Source organism: Sinohyriopsis cumingii, chromosome 6 (genome assembly GCF_028554795.1).
Source record: "Sinohyriopsis cumingii isolate HCF-2022 chromosome 6, ASM2855479v2, whole genome shotgun sequence".
Lineage (NCBI taxonomy): Eukaryota > Metazoa > Mollusca > Bivalvia > Unionida > Unionidae > Sinohyriopsis > Sinohyriopsis cumingii.
Genome location: NC_142966.1, coordinates 3,110,289 through 3,136,559, shown reverse-complemented (window position 1 = coordinate 3,136,559; position 26,271 = coordinate 3,110,289). Strand labels below are relative to the sequence as shown.

At 35.3% G+C, this 26,271-nt stretch overlaps 1 protein-coding gene across 2 annotated transcripts in view; it reads left to right on the top strand.

Annotated features, from left to right (window-relative positions):
- The window catches only part of LOC149796281 (phosphopentomutase-like), a 116,277-nt gene that overhangs the window by 16,636 nt on the left and 73,370 nt on the right, over window positions 1-26,271 (top strand). For both annotated transcript variants that reach the window (XR_016421653.1, XM_089960922.1), the window contains exons 5-8: window positions 1,810-1,894; window positions 8,259-8,342; window positions 12,516-12,539; window positions 24,265-24,434. Coding sequence is in view for 1 of the 2 variants with exons in the window: in XM_089960922.1 (XP_089817048.1) it covers window positions 1,810-1,894; window positions 8,259-8,342; window positions 12,516-12,539; window positions 24,265-24,434 (363 nt within the window). In the remaining variant the exon portion in view is untranslated. The remainder of the gene's footprint in view (window positions 1-1,809; window positions 1,895-8,258; window positions 8,343-12,515; window positions 12,540-24,264; window positions 24,435-26,271) is intronic.

Genomic DNA, 26,271 nt, shown 5'->3' with positions numbered 1-26,271 from the left:
GTCGATGCGTGTGTTAGAGCAAAAATGTTTTTCAAATAACTTCACAGATGGATTAGAAAAAGATGAAAAACCAATTCAGAGAGGAATACATGAATTACATAATACAGCATTCCATTCTAGGGCATCTTCACACCCATGGTAGGCTGTGTGGAAAGGATTTTAATATTGGTCATGGTGGTAAAACAAAGAAACCTTGAATTAGCTATTTTTACTATCTCCAATACTAAGCTAACTTCTTTTTTACAGCAGAACTCAATTGTGGACACACATTTTATAAATACAGAGGCATTATTTACTGAGTTCTTGATAGAACATGGACTACCCCCAGCGCTGTGTGGTAGAAAACTACGCTGGTCCTTTGTTCAAACAAATGTTTCTTGATTCCAAAATTGCAGAAAATATGCATGTGCTAGAACAAAATCATCTAGTATTGTTTGGTGTTTAGCAGAAGATACTTTGCTTAAAATTGCAGAAACCATGAAAATTGGGTCGTTTAGTATTGTCACAGACAGGAGTAGTGATTATTATGACAAAAATTTGTACTCAGTCTGTGTAAGAGACTTTGACAACAAAAAAGGGCCGTATCAGAGTGCTCTTCTTTCATTACCAGAATTAATAGTAGATTCCACTGGAGAAAACATTTTTGATTTGCTTTATAATGCTTTGAATAAAAGTTGGCAGAACTGTATGAGGTTTTTAATTGATAATGCATCAGTGATGACTGGAATTCAAAATGGAGTCGCATTCTGTAATTTGGAAACTGTCACCATCAGATTGTCCCAGTCATTTTATGCACCTTGCTGCAGGAAAGGCTGCCGATAAATTAAATGGAGAACTCCGGAAGTATCATGTTGGCATTCTACCTGATGATGTACTTCATGCAGACAGAGTTGATGTGCAATGGCACCTTATTTCCCAGCTAAAGGACTCAATAACTGGAAGATATAAATTTCCTCATCTTTGTCAGATTATGAAAGGAATATTGGTTCTTTAGCATTCTAATGCTGACTGAGAGAGATTGTTCAGTATTGCTAACATAATAAAACTGAAACTGAATTCAGATCCAGGCTCAGTAACCCAGCACTTTTGCTGTTGCTTTTAAAGCTAAAAGTGTTAAATATGAAAACTTGGTGGGGAAATACTGTGAATTAAGGTGAACATAGGGAGATACTCTGAATTAAGATGAATATGGGGAAATACTGTCAGTTAAGGTGAACATAGGGAAATACTCTCAGTTAAGGTATACATTGGAAATTTTATGAATTCAGATGAACCTGAGGAAATACTATAAAATGATATGAACTTGGGTAAATACTGTGAATTAAGGTGAACATAGGAAATTCTGTGAATTGAGATGAACATGGGGACATACTTTGAATTAAGGTGAACATGGAGAAACACTATGAATGTTGGGAAATACTGTGAAACCACTGTTGCTTTTGAGTTACTAGTTTTCATTATTTTACTGAAATATCAAATTAGAAACTGTCCATGAATGCTATAATATCAGAGAAACTTCAGAATCAGTACACACACAACATGACATGTTGCTCAGAAATGGAAGAAATCCTTGTAAAATTTGCCATTGATTCAGAAATACATAACAAAGTTAATTAATACGTAGAAATATTCTGTTGTCTGGCATTCATTTTGTGAGTCATTTGCTGGTATTAATATACAGACAAAAGTGTACTTCTCAGCTAAATGAGGGAGATAAATAAATTCACTGTGGTTGTAAATATATTACAAAGCTTTCTTCTTCTGCCATATGTAATTTGTCTTGACCTTTCTGTTTGCTTCATGTTTCAGATTTGCTTTACTGACTGCAGGAATCTTTGTCAACCAAGGTATACCTGTGTACCTGTTTTCCAAAATGTGTCCAACACCATACATTGTAAGTAGTAATTGTCCTCACTATTTCCAGTGCTTTTAACTTAGAGCAGAAAAAAAAATATTTACAGAGTAAAACAGATTTGATGTTGCATGTAATGTCATCATCATTGTCAACTCAGACACCCTGGATCACTCAAACTTGATTTTCACCAAAGGTTTATAATAGAATTAAATGTTGGTGACTTGAGCTCCAGAGCCTTTGCACAGATTAGTTATGTCCCTTTGTTGAAGCTTATGGAGGTTGTACTTTGTGCTTATGCAGACATTACAACATCTTGTAAAGTATAACTAATTTAATTTGTTCTGAAATTCTTATTTTGCTGTCTTTGTCTAATTTCATATAAGTTATTACAAACTCTTGTATCAAGTCTCATACCCATCAGGTGACATGTTAAGTTTAAGTCTCTTACCCATCATGTGACATGTTAAGTTTAAGTCTCATACCCATCATGTGACATGTTAAGTTTAAATCTCTTACCCATCATGTGACATGTTAAGTTTAAATCTCTTACCCATCATGTGACATGTTAAGTTAAAGTCTCTTACCCATCCTGTTCCTTTGGCTACAAACGCTTCATGTTTACTGGGGACTCAGTATCATGTTCAATGCACCTCCTTTGCCCAGAGTTCCTTTGGCTGTAAACCCTTCACATAGTCATGAACATACGCACTTGGGTTCACGATGGCATTAGACAAAGTTTGACCAGCTTGCAAAAATGTTAACTCACAAACATTTAGCTTATCATTATTTTTATATGATGTATAAATTAAGTAGATATAGTTGTGAGAACTAAAATAGCAGCACTGAATTTTTATATCTTATTGGTACTTATCTAGGTCAAAGCTTTCCACACTAATTTGATCTTATTCCCACTGAAGATTCTTGTACTTGTGTGTGCATGAGTCAGAAATGATTTTGTGTTGCAAAATCATTGTCTGACATGGGCGCCTGTTCATAATGTTTGCTGGTGTATGCGTGGGTTCACATGCATGTGTGTATGATTTTATGAGTCTGTACTCTTAAAATAAGTAACAGAAGAGAGTGAAGACAACAAGCTTTGTAAAATTTAACAAATAATTTATTTCCTTAGAATTCAAAGTGAAAAATGAATAAAAAAGAACTTATGATAATGCGAATCAAATTTTAAAAAATAATCCAAGAATTAAAGACACGAGTCCTAGTAAAAAAAAGTCCTGAATGAAACTCAGTTCAAGTCCCGAAGAGTTCCAAAATTGAAGGCGATAATGTGTTTTTTATGGCCTGCAACATGCTGATGTGTCCAGTTGATTATTGAATCACATAAATATTATTCTGGGTTTGAATTAAGTATAAATTCCCGTGAATGTCTTTATCCAAGAATTTTATCAGAGCACTGTTATATTTCCAGAGAAAATATTCACTTGAATTCAGTAATTTGAAGGAAATAATATTCAGCCCCAACAGGTCACAAAATAATACAGCTTAAACTGCTAGATGTTAAAGCACGACTGGTAAAATCCTCACAGTCACAAGATAATATAGTTCTATGCTTGACCTCAGGTCACAATTAGCATTTTCTAAAACAACCATTACCTAATGGAAAATAACTTTCTAGAATGATCTAATGAGCCTTGTTTATTAGCAACACAATAGCCTGCAAAAAATTCACCTAGAAATCTCCAAAACCCTGACTCTGATCAACATATTTACTCCTTCTTTATTTACCTGAATAATTATCCTGATAATAAGCTCATACACATAGAGAATAAAGAAGCTATTATTAGTTTACATAAATGAAATAAAAATAAAAATAAAATGTCAGTCAGGTCAAACAGAAATGAACTCAGTTTTGGACAAGGTCAAGTCCAGCAAACAATGTTACATTACAGTAACATGTAATGAAATTAAAAAAATTAATACTAACAAACAATTAAATTAAATATACATAACAATGATGTGAAGACAAAGTCATGTTTGGTATAAGACGTCAACCTAGATCAGTAACCAAATAAAACACTATTATCATGTTACTGTTGTCAACCACTTTATTGGAAAATCAATCGAGTGATGATTATTATAAAAAAATCCTGAAACCATAATTGCAAACATTTATTTGATTTTTATTGCCTGTAAAGCAGCACTGTTAATGCTTTGGTTCCATATCTGTGCTCTGAGTCACTGGTAGTTTTCCTTTTCCACCAACATGGGGTCAAATTCCACCATGCTAATCATTATGTCCTCAGTAACCATCAAGTTCAGATTGGTAATTGTATTGAGATATGCCACAAGTTCTGAATAGACGTGTACTTGTGAAAGCAGCCTTAGCGAGATTATTTTACCACTGACATGAGTTACACTGGTTACTGTTGATATTGTTCCAACAACAATGCCTATAATTGTTACTACAGTCATGATTCCCACCACACCGTAACCAGTGGTGGCTGCAGCAGTAATCCACAGACAAAATCTGTTACCATGCATTTGTATTTCATGAGTAGCTCAATTCTCTTTGTGGTTTCATCTTATAACTGCTATTCTTCAGATATTTTTTCACATCTGTAACATTGATAGTCAGTCGTAGTTCTTCTGTTAATAATTTGATAACCAATTATTTTTTACTGATATGGCTGTCATACAGTCATAGCAAATATCTTTTGGAGAATATTTAAATTTTGGAGATTGTTTGTTCTTGAGGCCTGTCATTATGTTCATGTAAACCATACTGATGATGCCATTGAATAATACTTGAAATGATCATTCTCATCTTCACCCCAAAACTGTTACACAGACAAGTGCATCCATGTTAAATAACAGTTGAGATTTTTCACTTTGTGGTTGAGTTAATGCTGTGGCAACATAATCAGCAGGACATGCAACTGATGTTGATTTTTCAGTAACTCCAATTCATCAATGTAGAGACATGCCCAGGGTGCTTTCACGCCTATCTGTGCATTTTGTGACTTGAGTGTTTTTATGCCCTAATGCTATAACTCCTTGAGTTGGTATGTGAGAGTGGTTGCATTGGTAATTTCTGTTTGACCATTAGCAGGATTATATTTGAGCATATATAAGGGTACTGTTCCTCCATCTGACACAGATATTTATCATCAACAAGTGGAAAAAATTTATATCAATGTTAGCATCACCTGTCAGTCGATCAACACCTGTCTGCAAATCAACCTGACCACTGCATTCAGAATCCATCACTATTATTTAGTAACAAATCTTCAACGCAAACACCTAAGATAATTAAGTACATATCCACAGAGATGTTGATTCCTCTAAACTGATTTTCATCTCAGGCAACTGATGTAGAATCAGCTTATCATTTATAATAATATTGTGTGAGGGTCTTGTAATTTTACAGGCATTCAGTCTGAATAATCAGTAACAAATAAATCTTCACAAACTTGTGTAAACTGTATCTTAAGTTGATGTTGTACTGCAGAATTTTTCTATTCATTACATATATCATATAATTATAAGTATTTTATATTGTTTGTTTATGTTGACTATGGCTTTTCCTTGTCTGGACTTTAAAAGGGTTTAATAAAACCTATCCCATTAGTTAGTGAGTTTGAATGCCATCAAAATCTTAATACTAAGAGTATCTTTCTAATTGATTTGCTCATAACTGGATACACTGTTACTACTGACATGTTTACTGACTTTGTCACTATATGACAATGGTTTTAATTATTTTTGCAAAGAATCAAACATTGAATTTTCACACTTTTTGTTGTATTCTTTGCTATGTTTACATTGTTGTATTCTTCACTATGTTTACATTGTTGTATTCTTTGCTATGTTTACATTGTTGTATTCTTTGCTATGTTTACATTGTTGTATTTGCTATGATTACATTGTTGTATTCTTTGCTATGTTTACATTGTTGTATTCTTTGCTATCATTACATTGTTGTAGTCTTCCTTATGTTTACATTGTTGTGCTGGTTGTACATCTTTGACAAATCTGTATTGAAACAAATTAGCAATTTAATTGAAGTACTTTGTATTTGGGTAATCTGATTCCAGCCTTAAGTATGCTCTTGTAAATCCTTTCAAAATACTATCTGCATCAGCTAGTGAATTTGTGCTGTAAATGAGTATTTCTTTGAGATTATAAGCATGCCGCTGATTTTAAGCTGTTACACATGAATTATGATCAGTTGATGTGTGTAGTAAGTGTCGATTATGGTGGTTTGAATTTGCAACCCGTGATCATCCTCTGTTTTTCCTAATGAGAACTCAAGAAGGCTCAGAGTTTCTTTAAAACAAATATTGTCTCAAAGAATTATGCTTGCATTTTAATTACACATTACATCATCAGATTGACTTTCATTTTCATGTACAGCTAACCTAAGCATTGATGTTTCCTCAATATTTAAATAAAAATATAATTTTCCACAAATTTTATGCAGACTTGCATTGTTTTGGTCAGAGGTGTAACACGAAAGAACTCATGCATGGAGTTAATAGAGTGGTGGTAAATGTACACTCACCCTGCCTATATTAAATCATGTTCAGTGTTGAATTACTTTTCCATGGCCTATTATATACATATCCATACATAGTCACACCTAATAGTAAGCATATGTAGTCATGGAATAATAATTCTATATCTCAGACATTGGTAGCACTGCCACTAGCAATAATTTCAGTTGTTGTTCACATTGGCAGTTTTCATTTTGGGGGACTCTTGTATAAAGACAAAAATGTCCAATTATGCTTTGAAAATAATAAGCTTACTAGTATACTAGTTTTCTTAAGATGAGAAATCACTGTTTGAGAATTGAATGGCACACAAGAAATAGGATTTAATACATTTTTATAAAGTAATCAGCAACAGACTGGTGATAGTGCCTAGAAATGGTAGCACTTATGGGACTGCACTTATATGCATAAGTTGTACATAATATAATTACAATAATAAGCATTGGTTTATTTATCATGCAAGTGTTGATGCTGTAATACAACATGGACATATAGTATTCACACCTTATCTGTGTTGCACCTGCACTGTACCTGTGTTGTACCCATGCCTGTGTTTGTCACATCAACAGGCATCTCAGACATTTATAGTAGTTTGAAAATAGAATTTTTGTTTGTTTACTGATCCAGGTTGAAGTACTCTACCGTACTTTCTTCTCACATCACACAGACATGCATGTGAACCCTTGCACGAACCTGTGAATGTTACCACTGGTGCCCATGTTTGCAAAAGTCCTTGTGAGAGAAAAAAATCAAAGTGGTATAGAGAGCTTTGACCTAGTAAAGGACCGATAACTAAACAAATTACAGAACTGCTATTTCACTGTAACTTGTTGTGGTTTCACTAGTTTCTCATAATATTATGAGATAAGCATTACAATTCGTGTTGAGGGCATGAATGGCAGGTCGAGAATATTATAAAGTTCTGTACCCAGTCTCTTATTCATCCTGTAATGTATTAGACTTATCAACAGTTATAAACTCCTGTATATCTTCTTTGTGTGCATAATAGTCAGATATGTGCATTTAGGGTCTTTTTTGTAGATTTTGTTACATATATGCACTTGACTGGTGTTGGTAGCTTTAGTGCAAATATAAATTTAACATATATTTATCAAGTGTATCAGATTTGCATGATTAAACAAGTGCCAAAAAATAGATATTATAATTTCACACGATTTACTAAAAGTCATCAAATTTAATTCATTTATTGAACATATTACTGATTTTACTTTTTATAGCTTCAGTTTGTATCCAGTACACTAGAAGAGACTATGCATGTTATATGCTGTACATTAGAATGCATGTTATATCCTGTACACTAGACTCTGCCTGGTATATACTGTACACTATATTAGACAGCATGGTATATCCTGTACACTAGACTAGACTGCATAGTATATCCTGTACAGTGGACTAGACTGTATCTAGTATATCCTGTACACTAGACTAGACTGCATGGTATATCCTACTGGACTAGATTGTGCCTGGTATATCCTGTACTCTGAACTCTGGTATGTCCTGTACACTTGACAAGACTATGCCTGAAATATCCTGTACACTATGCTAGACTTTGCCTGGTATATCATGTACACTAGGCTAGACTGTGCCTGGTATATCCTGTACACTAGACTATACTGTGCCTGGTATATCCTGTGCACTAGACTATACTGTGCCTGGTATATCCTGTACACTACACTATACTGTGCCGGGTATATTCTGTACACTATATTATACTATGCCTGGTATATGCTGTACACTATACTAGACCATTGACTTCAACTGGTATATCCTATACACTAGACTAAACTGTCCTTGGATTTCAACTGAAATTTTCAGGCTTCATGAGATTTGATTTGCTATATATCTATGTTCTTTTTTGTTCTACCTTTCAGCCATACACAGTGTTACATCTGGGATGTATCTGTGGCGTGATGATTACAGCATCTCACAACCCCAAGGATGATAATGGATACAAGGTAAAGATGCCTATTTTCACATCTTCATATGATGATTCTTGGTGATCAACTTCATTAGATTGACTGATCTTTGCATCTGGTCAGGGTTTCCTCATTACAGGTAGATTGATGTGCTTTCATTTTATAATGAAGAAATAACATTAAATTTGCACCACTATGCTCATTAGTTTGTTTGAAAATTATGCATAAATAATCATTACTTGAAAACTCAGCTGTATAGTTAGCCTCAAAACATTCTTAATTTACAAGTATCCTATTGGAACCTTACTTTCAATTTGCACCATTACCTCAGGGAACCAGGAGCTAGAACGCCAGTTTTTAGGGATACTTTAAATAGTACTAGATGAAAATAAAGATTGAATCTATTTGTTGGATCTATAAATAAATGCTTGCATATGTGTTGCCAGTTATTAATAATAATCTTAATAATAAGACTTAAATGGTGCTTATGACTTAATTTCTCGGTGGCTGATGGGGTTTTGATGATTCTAGAATAGTTCAGTAACTTTCCATTGATTGGGCTAGGTCACATGAATAGCCCAATTTGACACAGAATGGGTAGTGTATTCTGTCATGTGGGGTCTGTTGAGAAATACAGTCGCAATAGACAGTGTATTTATAGAGAGGACTGAGCAGTCAGTTTCATTCTGATTTTGGAATTGTTTATATTTCTTGTGTTCCTGTTGTAGGTCTGCAGACATGTTGTACTCTGCACAGTGGAAATAGAAAGTGTCCATTATTTGAACTAAAATATTATTCTGCAACTGTTATAAATTATTTGAAGGAAATCTGGACAATGCCATTTTGACGTCACACAGTTCTTGGAGGACTAGTACATTTCTGGTTTTTTAATTTATAAGGAACTTCTCATTTATTTAGGACTCTCATAGAACTTTATAAAGATTAGTTTGGATTCACTTCATAATACTAGATTCCTCTCCTATTTTTTATTTATAACATCGATAGTTAAATTGTTTGTTAAGTTTCACAAAACTTGTTGATTTTGCTTTCTTTCTGTTATTTAGTATAAAAGACCACAGAGTCATAACACAAGACAAATATCATCAAAAGGAAAACAAAGAAACTATTGAATTTTGAGAGGCAGGACGAAGTATCTCATTGAATGTGCTTGAAGAAACACTGCCAAGTATCTCATTGATTGTGCTTGGAGAAACACTGCCAAGTATCTCATTGAATGTGCATGAAGAAATACTGACAAGTATCTCATTGATTGTGCTTGGAGAAACACTGCCAAGTATCTCATTGAATGTGCTTGAAGAAATACTGCCAAGTATCTCATTGATTGTGCTTGGAGAAATACTGACAAGTATCTCTTTGATTGTACTTGGAGAAACATTGCAAAGCATCTCCTTGATTGTGCTTGGAGAAATACTGACAAATATCTCATTGATTGTGCTTGGAGAAATACTGCTATATATCTTATTGATTGTGCTTGGAGAAACACTGCCAAGCATCTCAGTGATTGTACCTGACGAAACACTGACAGTTATCTCATTGATTGTACTTGGAGAAATACTGCTATGTATCTCATTGATTGTGCTTGGAGAAACACTGCAAAGTATCTCATTGACTGTACTTGGTGAAACACTGACAGTTATCTCATTGATTTGTCTTGGAGAAACACTGACAAGCATGATTGTGCTTGGAGAAACACTGACAAGTATCTCATTGATTGTTCTTGGAGAAACACTGACAAGCATGGTTGTGCTTGGAGAAATACTGACAAGTATCTCATTGATTGTGCTCAGATTAATTACTATGTTCAGCCTATGAGAATAAAAGTAGCAATCAAACATGGAAATGACTCAAAGAAGTCAACTTGAAAGGGAAATATTTACTTGATCTCAAGTTAAATTTGACACCTGTCATCACAGCAGGGTGGAGAAAACCATTTTCAAGAAGTAACGAACACGTGTCAGCGATGTTTTTTTGTTGGTGTTACATGACTATCACATTGACATGTGTTGTCTGTATAGTGAATCTGGTTTTCTTCAAATTGCTGCAATATTTACAGATGTTCAGTCGTTGTTTTCACAATAAATATTTTGAGAAGTTTATGTTTTATATATTTCTATAAAAATTACGTGACTTTCATTTATATGTTTAATTTGTTTTCCTACACCAACACTAGAAATGGTGTGTTGTTGAAATCACATGACTATGACCTCTGATGTCATTGACATGTAGGAAACAAGAGTTGTTTAGTCATGTGACTAGGAATGCAAATGGCTAGATCCAGGTCAAATCTCAATAGCAATGTACTTTTGTCTCTTCTGTCAGCAGATTAAAGATATAATGAATGTTATGATCACAATTTCTGAGAAAATAAATCATATTCCTATCAATTTCATGGAGGTATACTTTGATGAAAGGCCGTTTAAGGTTGCTGGGCCAGTTAGTAAGTGGATACCCCATGCCAACACCAGATGGTGTCAGTGAATTCCACCTTTTTGGTTGGGAATGGACTCTGGCCCTACACACCAATTTAAATCTCCAAATATCAAAATGGGGTGACAAGGGTCAGAGGAAATTCAGACTAGACGCCCCAGTGCTAGACATCACTATAAACTGCCACACTGCAGACATCGTAGTAATATGACTGAAACATTGTTAAACCTATGTTAAAAATCCAGATCACATGCACACATAATAGAAATGCATGCATAGACAATTCAAATTCCAAGGGACATAAATGTTTTAAAATCATTTATTATTATCATTATTATTGTTGATTTTGTTATGTTGTTGTTGTTGTTATTATAGGGTTTAACACCATTTTTCAGCACAAGATAGGCTATACATGGCGGCCAGTATTAATGGTGGAGGAAGAACCCGGGAAAATCCCGGAAAAAGCCACCGACCCACGAGAAGCTACCGGCAAGCTTTCTCACATGTCCAAATTGGCCAAGCCTGAGACTCGAACCTACGCAGACAGAGGTGAGATGGCAGTGATCCGTGACGGAGAGCACTTTGGACCACTCGGCCACTCGGGGCCCCGATTTTGTTATGTTATTGTGTTATTGTTATTGTGTTTGTATTGGTACTGTTAGTGCTTGAAAAATGGCATTGGGGTATCTTCAAAATCTTGTCAAAGTGTTTAAGAACAAACAGTATCATGTGAGAGCTAGGGCTTCAAATAACATTCACGTTTCTAGAACCAAAATTATTCAGATGGCTTCAGAAGGTGTTTTCAGTACACTGATGTCATGACCTGGAACTTTTTACCATTGTCTGTTAAGGCTGCATACCACTGGCAAGAATTTTAATATAAGTACATAAATGCCATAAATGAGATGTTGTTGTTTGAGTCCGTTATCTTTTTCTTCTTTCTGTTTACTTTTTTATTTGAGTTTATATATATATATATATATATATATATATATATATATATATATATATATATATATATATATATATATACATACATACATACATACATACATATATATATATATATATATATATATATACATACATACATACATACATACATACATACATATACATATATATATATATATATAGTTAAGGGGCCCCGAGTGGTCTAAAGTGCTCACCGTTATGGATCACTGCCATCTCACCTCTGTCTGAGTCTGAGTCTTGGATTTGGCTAATGTGGTTATGTGAGAAAGCTTGCCAGTAGCTTCTCTTGGGAGATGGTTCTTTCTGGGGTTTTCCGGGGTTCTTCCTCCACCATTTATACTGGCTGCCATGTATAGCCTATCTTGTGCTGAAAAATGGCGTTAAACCCTACAACAACAACAGCAACAATAACAACAACAATATAGTTAAGTCAGCAGCCTTTGTTTGCTTGTCACTGCCACAGTGATCAAGCAGTGTTCCTGCATTGGTGAGTTAATAGACGTGTATTAAAAATTTGACTGTGTCAGCATAAACAAATATACCCAGTATCATAGCCAGTGATGACATGGACAGTGTCAGCATAAACAAATATGCCCAGTGTCATAGCTAATGATGACACTGACAATGTCAGCATAAACAATGTATACCTTTTATGTTTAAGTAAATGCAAGTAAACTTTGCTGTCTTCTTATGGCTCCATTTCTTTTTCAGAAGCATTTATTCAGACCCAGAATTTGTTTCATGGATGTCAAAAATTAATTAAAAGAAGAATTGTTCTGTGTTTTGCAGGTGTACTGGACAAATGGAGCTCAGGTGAGTTTCTTGCAGACACAAGGCAGTTTTGTTTATTTTGTGATAAGTATCAGATGATAGTTGCAAGCAGGCAAATCCATTGAGTGTCTGTTTTGTGTTAGCATGTAAGCAAAGTAACCTCTATATCAAAAGGTTCAGTGTATGTAGTTTAATTTTGCACCAATGGCACAGCAAAAATTATTATTTCTGCCCCACTCAGATACGAGTGATGCATCTATATGGCCCAGTCAGATCTGCCATCCCGTCTAACTGAAATGACTCTTAAGTTATTAACTTTTAGAATAATAGCAAAACCTAACAAAAATGATTGCGACAGTTAAATTTAGACATTGGCTTGACTGGGTTTGATATGAATCTAGGTTTCATATTATATTCAGTGGAGTTAATCAGAAAACCTGACTACTGGATCCAGGTTTCATATTATATTCCGTGGAGTTGGTTTGAGAACCAGACTATTAGATCCAGGTTTCAAATTAAATTCATTGGAATTGGTCTGAGAACTAGACTACTGGATCCAGGTTTCGTATTAGATTCAGTGTAGTTGGTCTGAGATCCAGACTTCTTTACAGGAATACCACAAATTCTTTAATTTGTCAATATTTTTCATTCAAAATTCCTGCATGACCCAGCCCATGTTTTTAATGCAGAATGCCTACATGACCCTACCCATATTATTCATGCAAAATGCCTGCATGATCCAGCTGCTGCTTAAATCATTTTCTAGCAGTGTCATTCATCAAACAGAAACCCATATAAGGCAAAAGGGATAACTAGACAGTTGAAAAGATCAAACAGTCGGCTCAGAAGTGGAAAGGAATATTCAGAATCATGGACAAAAAAACACAAGAAAGTCATCAGTTATGTTTATTGGAAATTATGCTGTGTTGATTTGAGTATGTCTCATAGCTGGAGAGATGATTGCTGTTGCTGTCTCATGAAAATAAAAAATATACTTTTTTTTTACATAAAGTTAAGAGATGTAGCAAGAAGCCATTGAGCTGCTTCAAATCGGACTGAGACTGAGCTTCTGAGACTGTACTGGAGGTAATTAAGGTCCATGTGTACTGTACAAACGTTGTAATTGAATACAAAGTTTGCCTTTGCTGTGTCGGATCACGCTTCTGAGACTGTACTAGTGGTAATTAAGGTCCAAGTGTACTGTACAAACAATGTAATTGAATACAAAGTTTGCCTTTGCTGTGTTGGATCACACTTCTGAGACTGTACTAGTGGTAATTAAGGTCCAAGTGTACTGTACAAACAATGTAATTGAATACAAAGTTTGCCTTTGCTGCATCAGATCATGCTTCTGAATGTTTCAAATTCATGTTTTCTTTGTTGACAACAGCAGTACATTATATCTCATGATACCTTACAGAATTGGTCAAATTTGTGAAAGATGATCAATTGCCTTAATGAGCAAGGCTACGCAGGATCAAAATAATTGGCACAGATTTCACACATTTCCATCCCCATAATGTTCCAAGTTGTTAATTGAGCAAGTTGTGTGTGATGTGCTTTGTGTAAATGAGATTTTGACTGACAGAGATTGATGGTCAGCTTGCGCTGCTTTATGCCTACAGTTGCCTATTGAACAGCACAATTAATGACAAGTTACACCACATACAAAAAGACATCATCATGTGACGTGTAAACATGTTTTTGAACTTTTGCATGGAAGTCTTCTTATAATAAATCAAAGTGATACAGCCAAACTGTCATTGACTAAAGAGGCTTCTCTCTATTTCCACCATAAGATTTGAATGAAATTAACTTTTGGAAAGAAATTCAAATGGTACTGAAGTCAGCAGGATAGGTAGGAATCAGCTTGCGGCAACAGTGGTAAGTTATTTTGTCGAAGTCAAAATGTTTATATCTATCTCTGTCATGGGGAGCCATGGTAACTCGGTGGAGCATCAGACTCATGTCAAAGGTCATGAGTTTGAAAGCAAAAAAAATGTCCTATTTCCTTGGTATGTTATAGCAAATAGTGTTGAAAGTGTGAACCAAGGTAGAAGACAGTGCAACAAAAATGAAGAAATTTCAAAATTATTACACTCTGTGTAGATATACATGAAGTGATTGTCATTTATATGTCATTAGATTTTGGCTTTGTACAAAAGATTCAGGTTGCTATTCAAGAAACTTTGTCTGAACAGAATAAATCAGCTGCAAGTAATGACTGGAGAATACGTGCTGGCAATAAAGTAAAGCATCATAACTTGACATCCTTACCAGCCAAGGAATGTCAGTCCTTTTTGTTCTGCATAGACCCAAGGTAAATGTAGCTTGCCCACAGAGTGTATTGAACACATGTCTCTTGCAGATTAATATGTTACTACCTGTAGCAGACTAAATAAATCAGCCAGTGAGAGAGATTGTTACACATATGCACTTTAAGTCTGGCAAGTTGAATGTTGTCCACATGCCTTGACTTGGAAGAAAATGTGTAAGAATTGTTTTAAAGTTAGAAACAAATAAAAGAAAGATGTGTTATTGTCCATAGCAGCCTTAATGAATATTCCCAACTATTTTCATAGATGGATTAAACATTGAGACTGATTGGCTCAGTTTTTTTAGCTGCATCCAGTCAGACTGATTGACTCAATTTCTTTTAGCTGCATCCAGTCAGACTGATTGACTCAGTTTCTTTTAGCTGCATCCAGTCAGACTGATTGACTCAGTTTCTTTTAGCTGCATCCAGTCAGACTGATTGACTCAGTTTCTTTTAGCTGCATCCAGTCAGACTGATTGGCTCAGTTTCTTTTAGCTGCATCCAGTCAGACTGATTGGCTCAGTTTCTTTTAGCTGCATCCAGTCAGATAGCTGAGAGTGTGCCAGGGTCAGTGTAATATGAAGTGGCTAATAATGATAGTGGCTTCACAACATCAGACCTAACTATATTATGTCAGCAATCCATCATAAACCTCAGATTTTTGTTGTAAATTAAGTGGTGTATAGTTCCTTTCATTGAACTTTTGAAGATTGTTGGTGATATCACAAAAAGACTTGACTTGGACGACAAGCATGCATATACATGTGTCTATATGACAACCCATCTCCCTCTAGATGATTGTTTATATCTATATGACAGACCATCTCACTCTTGAAGATTGTTGGTGCCTGTATGTCTTTGTCACAACCCTTCTCTCTCAAGATGTTTGTTTATGTCTATATGACAGACCATCTCACTCTTGAAGATTGTTGGTGCCTGTATGTCTTTGTCACAACCCTTCTCTCTCAAGATGATTGTTTATGTCTGTATATCCTTACGATATCCCATCAATTTCTAGAAGATTGTTTTCAAGATTAAACAAAAGATAATGAATATAATCAAATTATATTTTGGTAGGCATGTTTTTAAAGTGTACAATATATCACTGACGAGTTTAGATTTTCATGCTACTTCAGTTTTTCCTTTTTTAACTTCTTTGGACTTGGGTGTAATGCTCATCAAAATATTTTTGCTTGTGTTATTGCATGGCATTTATCCTGCTGTTATTGTTGTATCACTTGGATGATTATAGGCATACACAGGTCTGTTGATATTGTTATATCACTTGGATGATTATAGGCATACACAGATCTGTTTTTTATTGTTATATCACTTGGATGATTATAGGCATACACAGATTTGTTGATATTGTTATATCACTTGGATGATTATAGGCATACACTTGTCTGTTGATACTGTTATATCACTTGGATGATTATAGGCATACACATGTCTGTTGATATTGTTATATCACTTGGATGATTATAGGCATACACTTGTCTGTTGATATTGTTATATCACTTGGATGGTTATAGGCATACACTTGTCTGTTGATATTGTTATATCACTTGGATGATTATAGGCATACACAGGTCTGCTGATATTGTTATATCATTTGGATGATTATAGGCATACACTTGTCTGTTGATATTGTTATATCACTTGGATGGTTATAGGCATACACTTGTCTGTTGATATTGTTATATCACTTGGATGATTATAGGCATACACAGGTCTGCTGATATTGTTATATCACTTGGATGATTATAGGCATACACAGACCTGTTGATATTGTTATATCACTTGGATGGTTATAGGCATACACTTGTCTGTTGATATTGTTATATCACTTGGATGATTATAGGCATACACAGGTCTGCTGATATTGTTATATCACTTGGATGATTATAGGCATACACAGATCTGTTGATATTGTTATATCACTTGGATGGTTATAGGCATACACTTGTCTGTTGATATTGTTATATCACTTGGATGATTATAGGCATACACTTGTCTGTTGATATTGTTATATCACTTGGATGATTATAGGCATACACAGATCTGTTGATATTGTTATATCACTTGGATGATTATAGGCATACACTTGTCTGTTGATATTGTTATATCACTTGGATGGTTATAGGCATACACAGATCTGTTGATATTGTTATATCACTTGGATGGTTATAGGCATACACATATCTGTTGATATTGTTATATCACTTGGATGGTTATAGGCATACACAGATCTGTTGATATTGTTATATCACTTGGATGGTTATAGGCATACACAGATCTGTTGATATTGTTATATCACTTGGATGATTACAGGCATACACAGATCTGTTGATATTGTTATATCACTTGGATGATTATAGGCATACACAGATATGTTGATATTGTTATATCACTTGGATGGTTATAGGCACGCACAGATCTGTTGATATTGTTATATCACTTGGATGGTTATAGGCATACACAGGTCTGTTGATATTGTTATATCACTTGGATGGTTATAGGCATACACAGATCTGTTGATATTGTTATATCACTTGGATGATTATAGGCATACACTTGTCTGTTGATATTGTTATATCACTTGGATGATTATAGGCATACACAGGTCTGTTGATATTGTTATATCACTTGGATGATTATAGGCATACACTTGTCTGTTGATATTGTTATATCACTTGGATGGTTATAGGCATACACAGATCTGTTGATATTGTTATATCACTTGGATGATTATAGGCATACACTTGTCTGTTGATATTGTTATATCACTTGGATGATTATAGGCATACACTTGTCTGTTGATATTGTTATATCACTTGGATGATTATAGGCATACACATATCTGTTGATATTGTTATATCACTTGGATGGTTATAGGCATACACAGGTCTGCTGATATTGTTGTATCACTTGGATGGTTATAGGCATACACTTGTCTGTTGATATTGTTATATCACTTGGATGGTTATAGGCACGCACAGATCTGTTGATATTGTTATATCACTTGGATGGTTATAGGCATACACAGGTCTGTTGATATTGTTATATCACTTGGATGGTTATAGGCATACACAGATCTGTTGATATTGTTATATCACTTGGATGATTACAGGCATACACAGATCTGTTGATATTGTTATATCACTTGGATGGTTATAGGCATGCACAGATCTGTTGATATTGTTATATCACTTGGATGGTTATAGGCATACACAGGTCTGTTGATATTGTTATATCACTTGGATGATTATAGGCATACACTTGTCTGTTGTTATTGTTATATCACTTGGATGGTTATAGGCATACACAGATCTGTTGATATTGTTATATCACTTGGATGATTATAGGCATACACTTGTCTGTTGATATTGTTATATCACTTGGATGATTATAGGCATACACTTGTCTGTTGATATTGTTATATCACTTGGATGATTATAGGCATACACATATCTGTTGATATTGTTATATCACTTGGATGGTTATAGGCATACACAGGTCTGCTGATATTGTTGTATCACTTGGATGGTTATAGGCATACACTTGTCTGTTGATATTGTTATATCACTTGGATGGTTATAGGCATACACAGGTCTGTTGATATTGTTATATCACTTGGATGGTTATAGGCATACACAGATCTGTTGATATTGTTATATCACTTGGATGGTTATAGGCATACACAGGTCTGTTGATATTGTTATATCACTTGGATGGTTATAGGCATACACAGATCTGTTGATATTGTTATATCACTTGGATGATTATAGGCATATACTTGTCTGTTGATATTGTTATATCACTTGGATGGTTATAGGCATACACAGATCTGTTGATATTGTTATATCACTTGGATGATTATAGGCATACACTTGTCTGTTGATATTGTTATATCACTTTGATGGTTTTAGGCATACACAGACCTACTGATATTGTTGTGTCTCACCCATGCAATAGATAAATCTGGCTTTTTTATTAACCTTACTTTTCCTGTCTTAGTCCTGTGATCTTGATCATGATGATGACACACTAGGAACTACATGATCAAGGGATGCAACTATTATTGTCTTCTGTTGAGGCAAGGCAGCTTAACTCACAAATGAAAGTAAACTTGCAAGATTTGGCTTCTATATGCACAAAAATCTCAAGCGTGAGAAAATATCCCTGCCAGAAACAAATAGAAAACACACAGGCTATATACATCACTGGTCACAAAATTATAACTCTTTCAAGAACTACTGAAAATGAGTTTGGTTAAACATGTTTTCTTATAACTGGTAAACATCCCCATTGTGCCTCAGTTGAGTCAAAGATGTACATGAAATCATAAATGATAAATCATGCATTTATCAATCAGAAGGAATCATTTATCCATCCACATGTTATTCTACAAGCAGATTTTCCCGTTCTTTGCACTTCTAATAGCAACACTTTCCATATTTCCAAGACAGAAAACAAAATTTTTCCAAGAAACTGTGAACTTGAAATTTCAGTACATGGTTATCTTCAAGGGACTGTGTTTGGAGGTTCTTTTATACACTGGGGTAATTTTACAGTCAGTATCAATTACATCACCAGTATATCACAATGTCACCTCTGCCAAAGAAAAGGAGAGCTATATACGATAGTGGCACAGATCTCTAATTTCCCATGAATGAGCCAATGAATCATCACTCTTTCTATGTGTTACTCTTTGTTATGGCCTAGATCTGTGTAACTAGTATAATAACTTTTCTAAATATTAACTGATAAAAATGAAACATTTTCCGTGCAATAAATATTAATTATTTATTGTTAATTTCATATAACATCAATCTATTAAATGTGATGATACTTCAATATTATCAAATGTTTTATGTTGTTATTTTTTCATGTATAAAATTTGTGTACTTCAGATGGATAGGTCAGGCCACAACCCTCATTAACATATATTAATGCACCATATGTAAATAACATTTGCAGATGGCTTTAGACCGTGTTGCACAGTACAATAAGTTAGAATTATAAATATTAAGTGGTAAATATACACTGTAGTTTGATTCTACTGAGATGATTATTCTGATGTTTATAAAATATTGTATGGGAGAATGATCTAAAGATAAATGTGAAGAAACAATAGTAAATGATGAATACTGTATGTGTTGGAAGTGCTAAACTATGTTGCAAAATGAAGAGTTCTTTTAATTTCAAAGAAAAATATTGGCTCAGAAAAACAATCTGCTTTGGGGTTTGCACCAAGACAAGGAAATCCCAGTCACAAATCCTCATAGGGTGACAAGTAATTTAATACCTTGACTAGGATTTCCTTGTCTCGGTGCAAACCCCACAATAAAGTCTATTAACCACTTGGATGATCACAAGGATACACAAATCTCAAACTGATATTGTTATGCTTATAAGCATACACAGATCTGAAACTGATATGATTATAAGCATACACAGATCTCATGCTGATATTGTTATGATTATAACCATACACAGATCTCAAAAAACTGATATTTTTATGATTATAAGGATACACAGATCTCCTGATATTGTTATTATAACCATACACAGATCTCAAAAAACTGATATTTTTATGATTATAAGCATACACAGATCTCCTGATATTGTTATGATTATAACCATACACAGATCTCAAACTGATTTTATTATGATTATAAGCATACACAGATCTCCTGATATTGTCATGATTATAACCATACACAGATCTCAAACTGATATTATTATTATAAGTATACACAGATCTCAAACTGATATTATGATTATAAGCATACACAGATCTCAAACTGATATTATGATTATAAGTATACACATATCTCATGCTGATCTTATAATTATAAGTATACACAGATCTCGAACTGATGTTATGATTATAAGTATCCACACATATCTCATGCTGATATTATGATTATAAGTATACACAGATCTCCTGCTGACATTCTTATGACTGTATGCATACACATGAGTTCTGTTGATAATTTTATATCATTCAAGCAGATTTTTTTTACCCATTTGTCATATTTATATCAATTTATTCAACTTGGATTTTTTTTATGGTGAGGGCATATGTGTTTAACAGACAGAAATCTAGTTTGATATATGTGTGGATTTTTTTATGGTGAAGGCATATGTGTGTAACAAACAGAAATCTAGTTTGATATATGTGTGGATTTTTTTATGGTGATGGCATATGTGTTTAACAGACAGAAATCTAGTTTGATATATGTGTGGATTTTTTTATGGTGAGGACATGTGTTTTTAACAGACAGAAGTCTAGTTTGAGATATGTGTGGATTTTTTTATGGTGAGGGCATGTGTTTAACATACAGAAGTCTAGTTTGATATATGTGTGGATTTTTGTTATGGTGAGGGCGTATGTGTTTAACAGACATAAATCTAGTTTGATATGTGTGTGGATTTTTTTTATGGGGAAGGCATATGTTTAACAAACAGAAATCTAGTTTGATATATGTGTGGATTTTTTTATGGTGAGGGCATATGTTTTTAACAGACAGAAGTCTAGTTTGATATATGTGTGGATTTTTTTATGGTGAGGGCATGTGTTTAACATACAGAAGTCTAGTTTGATATATGTGTGGATTTTTTTATGGTGAGGGCATATGTGTTTAACAGACAGAAATCTAGTTTGATATATGTGTGGATTTTTTTATGGTGAAGGCATATGTGTGTAACAAACAGAAATCTAGTTTGATCTATGTGTGGATTTTTTTATGGTGATGGCATATGTGTTTAACAGACAGAAATCTAGTTTGATATATGTGTGGATTTTTTTATGGTGAGGACATGTGTTTTTAACGGACAGAAGTCTAGTTTGAGATATGTGTGGATTTTTTTATGGTGAGAGCATGTGTTTAACATACAGAAGTCTAGTTTGATATATGTGTGGATTTTTGTTATGGTGAGGGCGTATGTGTTTAACAGACATAAATCTAGTTTGATATGTGTGTGGATTTTTTTTATGGGGAAGGCATATGTTTAACAAACAGAAATCTAGTTTGATATATGTGTGGATTTTTTTATGGTGAGGGCATATGTTTTTAACAGACAGAAGTCTAGTTTGATATATGTGTGGATTTTTTTATGGTGAGGGCATGTGTTTAACATACAGAAGTCTAGTTTGATATATGTGTGGATTTTTGTTATGGTGAGGGCGTATGTGTTTAACAGACATAAATCTAGTTTGATATGTGTGTGGATTTTTTTTATGGGGAAGGCATATGTTTAACAAACAGAAATCTAGTTTGATATATGTGTGGATTTTTTTATGGTGAGGGCATATGTTTTTAACAGACAGAAGTCTAGTTTGATATATGTGTGGATTTTTTTATGGTGAGGGCATGTGTTTAACATACAGAAGTCTAGTTTGATATATGTGTGGATTTTTTTATGGTGAGGGCATTTGTGTTTAACAGACAGAAATCTAGTTTGATATGTGTATGGATTTTTTTATGGTGAGGGCACATGTTTAACAGACAGAAATCTAGTTTGATATATGTGTGGATTTTTTTATGGTGAAGGCATATGTGTTTAACAGACAGAAATCTAGTTTGATATGTATATGGATTTTTTTATGGTGAGGGCATATGTGTTTAACAGACAGAAATCTAGTTTGATATATGTGTGGATTTTTTTAATGGTGAGGGCATATGTGTTTAACATACAGAAATCTAGTTTGATATATGTGTGGATTTTTTTAATGGTGAGGGCATATGTGTTTAACAGACAGAAATCTAGTTTGATATATGTGTGGATTTTATAGCTATGCTTATCAGATAGATTATCAGTTCCACCTGGTATACTTTTTTAACCTAGTCTTCAGGAGCCATTGTAGCTCATTTGGTAGAGTATTTGACAAGTAATCCAAGGGTCATGGGTTTCATTTTGTAGTGTGTTGGACAAGTAATCCAAGGGTCATGGGTTTCATTTTGTGGTGTGCTGGACAAGTAATCCAAGGGTCATGGGTTTCATTTTGTGGTGTGCTGGACAAGTAAACCAAGGGTCATGGGTTTCATTTTGTGGTGTGCTGGACAAGTAATACAAGGGTCATGGGTTTCATTTTGTAGTGTGTTGGACAAGTAATCCAAGGGTCATGGGTTTCATTTTGTGGTGTGCTGGACAAGTAATCCAAGGGTCATGGGTTTCATTTTGTGGTGTGCTGGAGAAGTAATCCAAGGGTCATGGGTTTCATTTTGTGGTGTGCTGGACAAGTAATACAAGGGTCATGGGTTTCATTTTGTAGTGTGTTGGACAAGTAATCCAAGGGTCATGGGTTTCATTTTGTAGTGTGTTGGACAAGTAATCCAAGGGTCATGGGTTTCATTTTGTGGTATGCTGGACAAGTAATCCAAGGGTCATGAGTTTCATTTTGTGGTGTGCTGGACAAGTAATCCAAGGGTCATGGGTTTCATTTTGTGGTGTGCTGGACAAGTAATACAAGGGTCATGGGTTTCATTTTGTAGTGTGTTGGACAAGTAATCCAAGGGTCATGGGTTTCATTTTGTGGTATGTTGGACAAGTAATCCAAGGGTCATGGGTTTCATTTTGTGGTGTGCTGGACAAGTAATACAAGGGTCATGGGTTTCATTTTGTAGTGTGTTGGACAAGTAATCCAAGGGTCATGGGTTTCATTTTGTGGTATGTTGGACAAGTAATCCAAGAGTCATGGGTTTCATTTTGTGGTGTGCTGGACAAGTAATCCAAGGGTCATGGGTTTCATTTTGTGGTGTGCTGGACAAGTAATACAAGGGTCATGGGTTTCATTTTGTAGTGTGTTGGACAAGTAATCCAAGGGTCATGGGTTTCATTTTGTAGTGTGTTGGACAAGTAATCCAAGGGTCATGGGTTTCATTTTGTGGTGTGCTGGACAAGTAATACAAGAGTCATGGGTTTCATTTTGTAGTGTGTTGGACAAGTAATCCAAGGGTCATGGGTTTCATTTTGTAGTGTGTTGGACAAGTAATCCAAGAGTCATGGGTTTCATTTTGTGGTGTGCTGGACAAGTAATACAAGGGTCATGGGTTTCATTTTGTAGTGTGTTTTTGGCAAGTAATCCAAGGGTCATGGGTATCATTTTGTAATGTTAGACTTGTAATCCAAGGGTCATGAGTTTCATTTTGTAGAGTGCTGGACAAGTAATCCAAGGGCAATGGGTTCAGTATTTGCCCAGACTAGCACAGGTAGGCTGCCTTTGTGCATTCTTTGGAATCCATTTGATACCTATTTCTTGGCATGATAACTCCCCCCTCCAAAGCCCTGAAGAAACGTGACTAAAACGAATCTCTACACATCTGTATAAATTTAAGTTCATTGAGCTCTTTTAGAAATAGAAATGTCCAAGTACATATCTAAGAACAATGGGTCATGCTTTATTTGCTTGATTCTACTTTTTCTCCATTTTTGATATAGATAACTTCTCCAGTAGACAAGGAAATTTCCAAATGCATATCAGAGAACCTTGAGCCCTGGAAAACATCATGGGACACCAGTGTTTTAAAGACCAGCTCGCTGCATATGGACCCATATGATGAGATTTTTGAGGCTTACAACAAGGATGTAGTGCACCTATGTTACTTCCGGTAATGGACACAGTTTTAGAGGGTCTGCTAACTTGCTCTTGTTTTTTGTAGTGAACACAGTTTTAGAGGGTCTGCTAACTTGTTCTTGTTTTTCATAAACACTGGAAAATATAGGTATCACTTTTTCTGGTACAAACAATTGACATAGCTAGGTATATACACAGATGCCTGTGCATAACATGGCAAAATTTAAAGTCTACAAATACTATGTTTTAAGGCTCTATGACAGATTCCCTTGCTCTATCCCTACCGGGCTTTATATTGCATAAGGTTCTATGACAGATTCCCTTGTTCCATCCGTACAGGGCCTTATATTGCATGAGGTTCTATGACAGATTCCCATGTTCCATCCCCACAGGGCCTTATATTGCATAAGGTTCTATGACAGATTCCCTTGTTCCATCCCCACAGGGCTTTATATTGCATAAGGTTCTATGACAGATTCCCTTGCTCTATCCCTACTGGGCTTTATATTGCATAAGGTTCTATGACAGATTCCCTTATTCCATCTGTACAGGGCCTTATATTGCATAAGGTTCTATGACAGATTCCCATGCTCCATCCCCACAGGGCCTTATATTGCATAAGGTTCTATGACAGATTCCCTTGCTCCATCCCCACAGGGCCTTATATTGCATAAGGTTCTATGACAGATTCCCATGCTCCATCCCCACAGGGCCTTATATTGCATATGGTTCTATGACAGATTCCCTTGTTCCATCTGTACAGGGCCTTATACTGCATAAGGTTCTATGACAGATTCCCATGCTCCATCCCCACAGGGCCTTATACTGCATAAGGTTCTATGACAGATTCCCATGCTCCATCCCCACAGGGCCTTATACTGCATAAGGTTCTATGACAGATTCCCATGCTCCATCCCCACAGGGCCTTATATTGCATAAGGTTCTATGACAGATTCCCTTGTTCCATCTGTACAGGGCCTTATACTGCATAAGGTTCTATGACAGATTCCCATGCTCCATCCCCACAGGGCCTTATATAGCATATGGTTCTATGACAGATTCCCATGCTCCATCCCCACAGGGCCTTATATTGCATAAGGTTCTATGACAGATTCCCATGCTCCATCCCCACAGGGCCTTATATGGCATAAGGTTCTATGACAGATTCCCATGCTCCATCCCCACAGGGCCTTATATGGCATAAGGTTCTATGACAGATTCCCATGCTCCATCCCCACAGGGCCTTATATTGCATAAAGTTCTATGACAGATTCACATGCTCCATCCCCACAGGGCCTTATATAGCATAAGGTTCTATGACAGATTCACATGCTCCATTAACCGCTCCAGTGACCTAGTGGTTATGGCCTAGTTGTTAGAGCATCCGCCTCGGATGTGGGAGGTCGTGGGTTTGATCCCCGGCCAAGTCATACCAAAGACTTACAAAAATGGTACTAACAGCTGCTTCGCTTGGCGCTCAGCATTAAGAGGTTAGTATTAGGACTGGTCAGCCTGGTGTCAGGATAATGTGACAGGGTGGGACATCATGCTACATGTCTGCGGTATGATGCCCCAGTGCTAGACATCACTATAAATTGCCACACTGCAGACATCATAGCAATATGACTTAATGTTTTTTTAAAGCTATGTTAAAAATCTAAGTCACACACACACCCATGCTCCATCCCCACAGGGCCTTGTATTACATAAGCCCCTGTGAGGATGGATCATGGGACCAAGTTGTTCCTAATTATCCTTGCTTCAGTTGTTTTCGTAATTGATATCATATGTTCATTACATTGAGTCTTCTATAGAATTATTTACAACTGTTTCACTAACAAATATGGATATCCAGGGAAGGCACATTTTAA